This window comes from Truncatella angustata (genome assembly GCF_020726525.1).
Source record: "Truncatella angustata strain MPI-SDFR-AT-0073 chromosome Unknown BKA67scaffold_9, whole genome shotgun sequence".
Taxonomy (NCBI): Eukaryota; Fungi; Ascomycota; class Sordariomycetes; order Amphisphaeriales; family Sporocadaceae; genus Truncatella; species Truncatella angustata.
The window spans coordinates 1,629,278-1,638,905 of record NW_025763389.1 but is presented as its reverse complement, the minus strand read 5'-3'; the positions used below and the strand labels follow the sequence as shown (position 1 = coordinate 1,638,905).

At 52.4% G+C, this 9,628-nt stretch overlaps 2 protein-coding genes across 2 annotated transcripts; one reads left to right on the top strand and one right to left on the bottom strand.

Annotated features, from left to right (window-relative positions):
- Positions 1-177: 177 nt before the first annotated feature.
- On the bottom strand, positions 178-2,729 carry BKA67DRAFT_424234 (uncharacterized protein). The gene is made up of 3 exons (XM_046096829.1): positions 2,632-2,729; positions 1,444-2,247; positions 178-1,248 (listed from the first exon to the last, which is right to left on the bottom strand). Exons 1-3 carry the CDS (start codon positions 2,633-2,635, stop codon positions 326-328), a joined length of 1,731 nt encoding a protein of 576 aa, XP_045953538.1. The 5' UTR covers positions 2,636-2,729; the 3' UTR covers positions 178-325.
- A 2,595-nt stretch (positions 2,730-5,324) lies between these two features.
- On the top strand, positions 5,325-7,560 carry BKA67DRAFT_663379 (uncharacterized protein; the record flags this gene model as incomplete). Its single annotated transcript, XM_046108173.1, has 4 exons — positions 5,325-5,935; positions 6,218-6,529; positions 6,589-6,833; positions 6,887-7,560. 4 exons carry the CDS (start codon positions 5,325-5,327, stop codon positions 7,558-7,560), a joined length of 1,842 nt encoding a protein of 613 aa, XP_045953537.1.
- Between the last annotated feature and the right edge of the window lie 2,068 nt (positions 7,561-9,628).

Sequence of the window (9,628 nt, the reverse complement as noted above, 5' to 3'; positions counted from 1 at the left end):
TCAATTCCCGTGTGGGAAGAACAATCTGAGTAACATGTGTCGGTCAGATCAGGAACACAGAGGTAGCCAAGAGACGCTGCCGAGCAAATCAAGACAAAGTCTATGACAGGTGAAGTGTAAATCTTTGTCAGGTAGACAATGTGGTGTAAGTGGTGATGTGGGGGTTAGTAGAAAGCTGGAATCAACATTGTTCCCACCAACAAGTTGATCCATACTTTCAGGGAATGGAAAGAGTGCTACTAAAGTCCGCGATTCAAGAGCACAAAGGAAGATGACCGGCACCAAGCAATCGATTGAGAATGGTCACTCTGAATCGGGCATGTTGCTAGGCCACTGGGACTCGATGGTCGTGACCTGTTCCGCCAGCGAAGGCATCTCCTGCCAAGGGAGTATGCGATTCAAAGTCCTGACCAGGCGCGACATTCGGACAGCTATCGTCATGGACGTCCTCATCGTAGTAGTCACCCTCTTCATAATCCTCGCCATGCGTCTCCTGGCTTGGCTCGTTGTCCATCAGGGGGGCCTGGTTGCCTGAAGCTTGTACGGCGTTGCGATCTTGTGCAGCGGCGTTGTTCTTTGCTGGCAGTTTACCGGGTTTCTTGCCCTTCCGTGACTTCATCTTCGCCTTCTCCAGCAATCGCCGACGCTCGGCTTCTTCTCGTCGACGCCGGCGATCCTTGATCTCGTACTGCCGAATCAGGGCTTCCGGAGGCCGACCGAATATTCTCTCATATTCACAGAACTCACAGATCCACAGTTCCTCGGGTGTCGGCGGATGGTGGTAGTTCTTATACTCCTGATCCTGCCGGCGCTGTTTTGCAGCTTGTACGAGCGGGTTTCCACGTCTTCTATGTTTTTTGGGCGGAGCGTTGACAGGTGCACCATCCCTTCCCGTACCATCTACTGAAGAACTGGCTCCGGTCTGTGTCGCTGCCGATCCAGAGAGAGGCAATTGGCCATTGTGTGCCGATCGAGCATTCGCTCCATAATAAGGGTTGTCTTGAGTTCTGGGCATAGGCACCTGCTGATTGTGGCTATTTCCTACCATGCGTGGAGAAGTGGATTCGGAGCCAGGCCAAGGAACTGTACCAGACACCTGCGAATCGAATGTGAATGTGAACTGTGAGGAAGCCGGGCTGGCTTTGGTAGATGCTTGTTGCTGTAAGAGGCTGATATTTTCCTGTCCTTGAGGCACAGGGAGCTTTCCGGCGCTGGCAATCGCACTTGATATGATACCCTTCTTCTCGCCTAAGGAATACACCAAATCAGTTTGTCTTCATCCAAGTTGGGCAGACCCGAAAGCTGTGAAATTGTGCAAGGATGATATCTAGATTCACGGCATGGGATATGATCGGCGAACCTGGCAGGCCGTTGGGACTGAGCGCTTACGCCCAGGAGAGGCTGCGGTTCCAAAGAAAATAGAAGAATGGCTATAACACGTACCTGGGGAAGGCGGATAGTCACCGTCGTATCTCGACTTGGAGGTCTTGACAGGCCAGTTCGAGTTAGGATCCGGCACCTGTCTCAGAGGGCTCCTGCCATTGCGATTTCGTCCATAACGACCTCTGCCTGGACCGGATATGCCCTGAACGGGTGAGCCAGCGACCCCACCATACGCATATGGCGAGGGGGTGGTGGCTAGTGCATCGCCGGGGCCTTCATCACCCGTCATGGGCGGTGATGGGACCCCCAGAATACTCGGGTCGGTAAGCACATGCGAGCCGTTTAGGATGCTCTCACCGGCAGTCGGAATCTTTCTCTTCTTCTTGTTGTTTGTGTTCTCGAACGAGTCATAGCCGTCGACAGAGGATGCCGTAGAAGGAGGTGCCTGCGGGGCCTGATGCCGGCCCTGACCTGCCCGGGGCGGTGTGCGAAGAACATGTCCGACAGACTCGTAGTGTGGTCGTGTTGCGAGCGATCTTCTGTTCTGATACAGCAAGCCGTCATCATCATGGCCTCCACGCGAGCCATTGTGGCGCAGTCCAACTTCCTGAGCCAGCTCGAGGCTGTTTTGTCGGCTCGCCAGGTTGGCCAGGTCGAGGCCTACAGCTCCAGCTTCGGCCTTGAGATTGTAGGGGTAGTAGAATAAAGGTGCGTTGTTCTGGTGTTCAAGCGGGTACTTGATGGTGCCAGCAGCCTCAGGAGAGAGACGTTCGCGAAGGCGGCGTTTTGGAAGCGGGCGAATCGGACGATCTGGGAAAAGTGAAGATACGGAGTCTGGTGACATTTTCTCACTGGAACCTGATACTCGACCAAGTCGAGAGATTGTTAGCCAAATAGCCGAAGGCGCAACAACAAAGGTCACGATGAAGATGGAGGACTTGGACGTCAAGATGGACCAGGCATCAAAGCCTGGGGCCTGAAGGTGGGACCCCCAAAGATCCATGACATGGCGAGATTGCGAATGTACAGGAAAACAACAGAAGACAATATTGGTACAAATGACTTGGCTGCGGAGGAGCGATTGTCGGGGGGGGGGGGGGGGGGGGGGGGTAATGTGGAGAAGGACATCTATCTTTCTGCACATACATGCCCAGTGATTGGGGATGAGGTAGGTAGGTAGAGAGATTGTGGTAGCCACCGGCAAATACAATCAATATTCCTGAGATGCGGGTAGAGGAAAGCACATACCCATCACATGTCGAAACCACTCTCAGCTATTTTGACAGCCTGCCGCCGGAAGCAAGTGTTCTCTACTCGTCTTGCGCTCGGTAAGCAAATGGTTTACTCGCACGCCAAAATACGGCGTAGGATGGTCAGCGACGAGGAAGTCGACCATGTACGGAGCGGAAGTTATATCTCGATAGGCTGTTCGATAATGGTATGGGCATACTATTTGAGTTCTGGGTAAGCCGTGGCACCGTTGACATCAGAGAGACAGAGCAGTCCAAACGTGTAATTCAAGATGGTCAGGAAAAGGAAAGAGCAGTTGAGGTGCCTCTCCCTGCTGCGAACGATTCCATAGTGACAAACCGCTTTCCGCTCTGGGGAGAGTCAAGTCCATGTCATTGTGACAAGCAGCAGGCGGAGCCACTCAGCCCTCCCAGACCTACTGCTTCCACAAACACATTTGCATAAAAGGGTATACGGAGCAGCAGGCATCAGGCATCAGGTATCAGGTATGGCTTACAAGCAAATGCAAGATGCAAGATGCAGAAACGCTGGTGAAGTCAAGTCGCAGTCGCAGTCGCAGTCGCTTTTCGCTATTCCTATCGCTAACGGTTTGAGGCGAATAGGGTATGTAGAGAAGGAGCAGCGGACGTTCGTGGGAGATGACCAATACGTAAGTCGTGGCAGTCACTGGTACCACATGCAGTCCTGCCCCCCCTATATCCTGTCGGGCCGGTCTTGCGTTCTCTCGGTTTGTGCAAGGCGGCGTTTGCAAAGAAGCAACGTTGTCCACCGTGGGATCGTACTGGGCTCAGCACTTGGTAGACCCGTGATCTGAGTACTCTTGGAAGGTTATAAGCACTCTCAGTCACAGATGTGTTCATTACAAGTCACGGAAGTCTATCACTGAACGGCAGGTCTCGGAATTGGTTTGTGCATGCTGGCGATACGGGGGTCGCCTTAGTGGGCCTTTTTGGGGGAGGTGCAAGGACCGGTAGCAGGTCTTTGACCCTGTCATGGAATCTCATTATTCAGCCACTGGGCGTTGCTGCATAAATTCCAAGTTGGTTGGATGGCGGTTGGGGGGAAAGGTTGGGTTTTAGGAGCAAAGTAAATGAAGCAACAATATCAATTTTGATGCATCTGTCCATAGCACTTGGTAATTATAATGCCTGCTCAGACCCTTCTCTACTTTGTGTGAAATCATTCCGAGAAGCATGTTTGCCGCCATGTCTGTTGTGCTATTTGCTTCTACAGAGCACTACTGTAAGACCCTCCTGCCACACGCCCCCCATTTGCACCAAAGCAAATGCTGCCCCGCGTTGTGTCACTTTCCCATAACTTACCGGCGGCTGAGTTGATTTGCTGCAGGTCTGTGAGGACTTTATGGATTACTGTGGTAACCTTAGCAAGTGAGGGAGCCAGAGTGATGATGATTGGGCTTGTTTGGGGCTAGGGTGGGGTGACCAGCAGCTGGAGGTTATGTCGGCCTGACTGTCAACTCGGGAGAGTTTGGCAGCGGCCTCATCACTTCGAAGCAAATGCAGGACAAGGAGACAACTCACATTGCCTATCCACTTTGTCCATCGATGTCCATGTTTCTCAGCATATCGAATCACAGGCCGGCGACGGCGCGCACTCAAATTTTGCAATCACAAATCCAAACACGGTTGTCTTCAGCATGTACGATACATGTGGCATTCTTTTTGGGCCGACGAACATGTCCTCGAAAACGATTGTCATTCTCAAAACTATCAGCGGCTCTGCACCACTCTCTCCCCCGCCAAATCATATGCTTTGGAGGGTCCCGGCCCCGGCCTCGCCAGCTGGCAAAGCTACTGTATGACATGAGTTTCGATTTCTAGTTTCCATACTACGACGTACGACCCACAGCCCACAACCCAGAGCCCACAACCCACCAGGACGGATCATCCACGGCCCGGCGGCGGAAAGAGGGCCATCGGTGCAGCACTGCGAGCCAGCTGGCGGTCTCTTCGCGCGGGACGCTCAACAGGCCGGCAGGCAGCCTGGAATGGGCCATGTCTACCCCTCGCCTCGAGCTCGGCATTTTGCAGCCAGCAAGCGCCGACGCATAGGGAGAGTGCTCGACTGGACTTGTGCACCCTCGCACCAAACCCTTGACCAATTGTTGAGCTAAGCTCGGCTAAGCTAAGCTCAGCTTAACAATTGCGATTTTGGGTTCAGATGCGGAAGCGCAGCGCTGCAACTGCGCTGCGCTTCTCTGTGTCTGGTCAAGGGTCAGAAGCAAAGCAACGCAGCGGGCAACGCAGCGGGCAATGCACCCAGTCCAGCAAGTCCAGCGCTGGGAAAATGTCCCCGCTCAGATCTATTCTGTTTCCCATGGCCCATGACCTACTGCCACTTGCATTTTATTGCTCTTCCGCGTCTCTCACCAAGTCACCAAAGCCAATACATTTCTCAAGCATTCGATCCAGTCATGCCAGATCTGTATCCTTATTGCCAGACCCGCCAATCTCCCTCCCTGTAGCTAGGGAAACTCGATTGAGTCGTCCGTTCTTCCCCGAGAGCTACCACGCCTCTGGCCCTCGCTCGTTTTCAATCTTCCTGACCTACCCTTTCCCTCCGTTTGGAACACGACACTCGCATCCCATCTACGACGTGTCCCAAGCATTGCTACCTTGACTATTCAGGACGAGACTAGAAACCGGGCACCGCTTGACACGGGGAGAGAAATGGCAGACACTTCTGCTCGTCGGTCTTCCCGGGCGCGAACCACTCAACCGCCACAACTACCTTCCGCCCCATCCAGTGTCACGGGGCGCACCGAGCGACCATCTCGAGCACACGCAAAGGCCGGCTCTCCCCAAAAGTCGACGGGCAGCGGATCGCTCTCCTCGGAGCCCCCCGAGGACTCGACGGCCACCACGGCCAGCAGCGACGACAACCCACATCTCCGCCGGCGGAGCACTCGCAACCGAGACGACGACCGCGAGAAAGAAACGAAGCAGGACATGCACGAAATGGCCATCGTGAGCGACGAGAACGAGATACAAGAGGACGACGAGGCCGTCCGCTGCGTCTGTGGCTTTGACGACTACCCGGGCCTCCCGCCGCTCGACGAAGACACCAAGAAGCTTGCCCTCAAAGATGCCATTGATATCGAGCAGATATTCTCAATCGAGCTCACGGACGACCTGGCCGGCTTCTTCGTCCAGTGCGACGTGTGCAAGGTATGGGAGCACGGCCTCTGCATGGGCATCGTCAACGAGTACCTCCTACCGGACGACTACTACTGCGAACTATGCCGGAAAGACCTGCACAAGACTTATGCCGCCAGTAATGGGTGAGTTTGCTTGTTTTACATGATTTCCAAGGCCTTTGTGGGCTATGCGACGACTTTTTTTGGGCGTTGGCCGCGTCCTCTCCTCGAGCAGTGGCGGAGCGCTGACGGTGACGGTACGGCGCATCTGTCGATCGTCCCCTTTTGATCAGCTCTTACGTCTTTCCCCGCGAAAGGCTGCCACGATCCCTCCATTCATGCCAAACACATGACAGAACCCATATCGCACCACCAGGCCTGTAGCTTTGATTTTGCTCATGATGCTGATGCAATGCCACCGCGCAGGCAAAAATACTCCATTTACCTACCCCTCCACCGACCGTCCAGGGCAACTTCGAGGGCCACATCTGCCACCAAAGAGGGCGCACACTCGCCAAAGGCCAGCGATCGTAAAAGTTCCAGAGCCGCCGCTGCTGCTGCTGCAGCAAGTATGGCTAAACGTAGGTCAACCATGAACAGCCGCGACGCTGCCTATGACGAGGAGCAACTCAGAAAAGCAATTGAGATAAGCAAGGAAGAAGAAACCAACCCAGACGACGAGGACGATGAAGACGCACAGCCGAGGAGACTAAAGCGGGGCAGGGACGATGACGATGAGTATGTCGCCCATTTCACCGGAACTGAACACGGAGTAGTTGACTGACTGGTAGCCACAGAGAACCTGAGATCAAGCGTCAGAGGACCAACTCGAGGTCACCGTCGCCAGGAGACGAGGCCATCGATAGCAAAGAAGGATCCGAGGACGAGTCTGTCGGTCGCAACGGCAAGAAATCGTCCCGGAATATAGCCCGGTCTCAGCGCGAGAAGACCGAGCGCGAGGAACGCCGGGAGGAGCAAGAACGCAAACGACAAGAGGCCGCCAACAAGCGTCAAGGTCGTGCGGCCCGCCGAAGAGCCGACGGTATGCCAGACCATCTGCAATAAGGGGCGGTTTGGAGACTAACGAGGCGATAGAATCTGATCCGTCAGAAGAAACACCAGTAACAAGCCGTACTGCGGTCAGCCGTATGGTAAATGCTGATTTGACGCACCCACCGGATCCTCCACCCTCGTCCCAGCCTGTGCCAGACACACCGCCTGCCGACCAGGTACCGGCGAGCACAAACAAGAAGAAGACGGGTGTGCATCCCAAGAAGAAAGGAAGGAACCAATACACCAAGGATCGTGATAATCATTTGAATGACGACATGCCAGCACGGTCCATGTCAAGAGACATAGCTCGCGATAAAGACGAAACGCATCCGAAATCTAACCATGAGGGAGTACCAAAACACCACAGATCAAAGGGAGCGCTGAACTCTAGGATTACCATGACGGATCTGAAGAGGCGTGCCAACAACCTGATGGAGTTCATCACCCGCACACAGGTGGAACTGGCTAACGATCCCCTTTCTGAGCGAAACAGCCCCCGTCAACCTGCTAGCGAGGACGGTCAAGCTCAATCGCCTGCGCTGCGGCCAAATGGAAGTATTGGCAAGGTCCTAGCTGAGCGCGCAGTAGCGGCAACCAACGGGGCAGCTACGCCACCGATCAAAGACACCAAGGACTTCAGAGACATGAATTGTGTGGAGATGATGGACGCTCTCACAAGAGATCTGGTAAAGTGGCAACAGGAATTCGCGGCATGACATTCGAACAAAAGTTCTTCTGTCGTAAAGAATGGTTGGCGTTTCAAGGGATCACACGGAATTTTGGGAATTGAATCTCGGTACCACGCCAGATTCTTCACTGCTACTGATTTTGCATTGCTCGGCGTTCGTTTGTAGAGAAAGAGCTGTCTCTTTTGGCCAGGAGTGCCACAAAATTAGTCCTTATACTTGTAGACACATTCCAACAAGCTCAGCTTCTTGAAAACAACACTACTTCCGATGACTTTTTCTCTCAGGTCCGACAGGCGTGCCTTCTACGATACATTACGTAACCACGTATACACTCATTCGGTAGCAACAACTATGCCGGCAAGCGGACGTTGGTCATGGCCTTCCTCACTCGTCACAAGTGCAGTCTTGAAACTTGTGGTAAGGGCGCCGACCATAACGGCTACGACAACAACCAACATTCCAGCAATTAATCGCGGCAAGCCTTATACTTCTTGGGAGCCCCTGCGTTCAAAAGATCTGATCCTAGCTCACAATTGACAAATGTAAGTTCCGTTTGGTAGTATGCCACGTGAATAAACCAGCCATGTAAAACAAACAGCGCCTATCAGATTTTTCCCTCCCGCTTCTCGGTCTCATGGCAGTGAGGCCAGTGCGAGTGCGTGCGTATCTGCAACTGGCCTACGCAGGATGTGCGACTAAGGCAGGAGCCCGGGTCTTGACCTCGCAAAGCCTGTCGTGTGGCTTTGTGCCGCGCCAAGTCCGCGAATGGGTCTGCTCGTTGTGAGGATCTTTGATAATGCCAGTCGCCTCAGCGAGGCGTGTGTCTTCGTCACCAGATCCAGGATCGCGGTGGGTTAAATGTATACCAAATCCTGTGCTCCATGACCCCACGACCAATTGTCCGAAGCTGGCACTAGGAAACCGACGGGAATCTTGGTCCTGACATGGAACGGGGAGGCCCTGCCGGAGGTAATTATGTGGAAACAGCTATTGCTTTGCGGCGAAAGCATGTGAATGTGTATCTGAGCCGGCATTGAGGTTAACTCAGAATGCGAAATAGGCAGAGCTTTGTGCTTGGGCCATTTTCGTTACACTCGTGGTAAACTGGTTTTCATTAAGCCAAAGGCTGGACAGTATACAGATATGATGGATTTCCTCATCTCATATACTTGTACCAAGCCCATGCATTCCAAGACGTATAAGTATTGGGCAGGGTATCAATTGGGGATAATGATTCCTCGACAAGAACATGTTATGAGCTCTGAAACCGGTCTCAGGAGTTATTCTCTCAAAGAACGCTTATAAAGCGTGGAAACAACATGTTGTCTTGGTCGAAAAGCCGTAATAAATATTCCCTTGTCTGCCTACAATAGGCATCTATCTCTCAGTCATGTCAGGTACGAAACAGATTGATGGCGAACCCCATTTCTAGCGTACAAATGACTAATGAAACTCTCGCCCATAAGTAAATGGGTGCCCGATTCTCCTACAACGCTTCTTTTGTGCGTTCGTCAATGATGCCAAGCTCCAGAACACATGTGTTTAGTTCTCCAGCAGAGGTATCAATCGGGCCCAATATAATATCTATGTCCACTATATTTAACTCAAGTTGAATGGGCATTGAAATGCTGTCAATCGTCACAGTCATAGAGGTTCTCGTCTTTCAAGAAGAAAAAAATCACGGACACGATACTGGTAAAGACCGCTGATATCAGATCAACGTATTGTTGAGGTCGACATCCTGCTTATTTCGAACATATTTGGCTGTACCTAATTGGCAGCATCATTATTTAGGTGGTTATAATGACTTGCAGAAAGATTGACTAAAAGACATACAGTGACACCGCAAAGTTTATGTCTTCCAATTTGTATGGATATGCCTACAAAACTTCTCTACTGGAAAAAGAAACCAAAACAATATGAAACGAGAAACAAGAACCGTGTCCTTCGCCATCGCTATTCCCCAAAATAAGAACACTCCAGTCTCGTTTAATCAATGGTAGCTACATAAATTTTGAATTACGTTTGGTGACAGTCAACGGCCGTGATAATAACACTGCCGTATGTCTCCCTAGATTCTCATGTTAGTGGTTGT

Coding starts and splice junctions, on each gene's coding strand:
- BKA67DRAFT_424234 (XM_046096829.1), bottom strand. Junction 1,249..1,443: donor TGACTATCCGCCTTCCCCAG/GTACGTGTTATA, acceptor TGTATTCCTTAG/GCGAGAAGAAGGGTATCATA.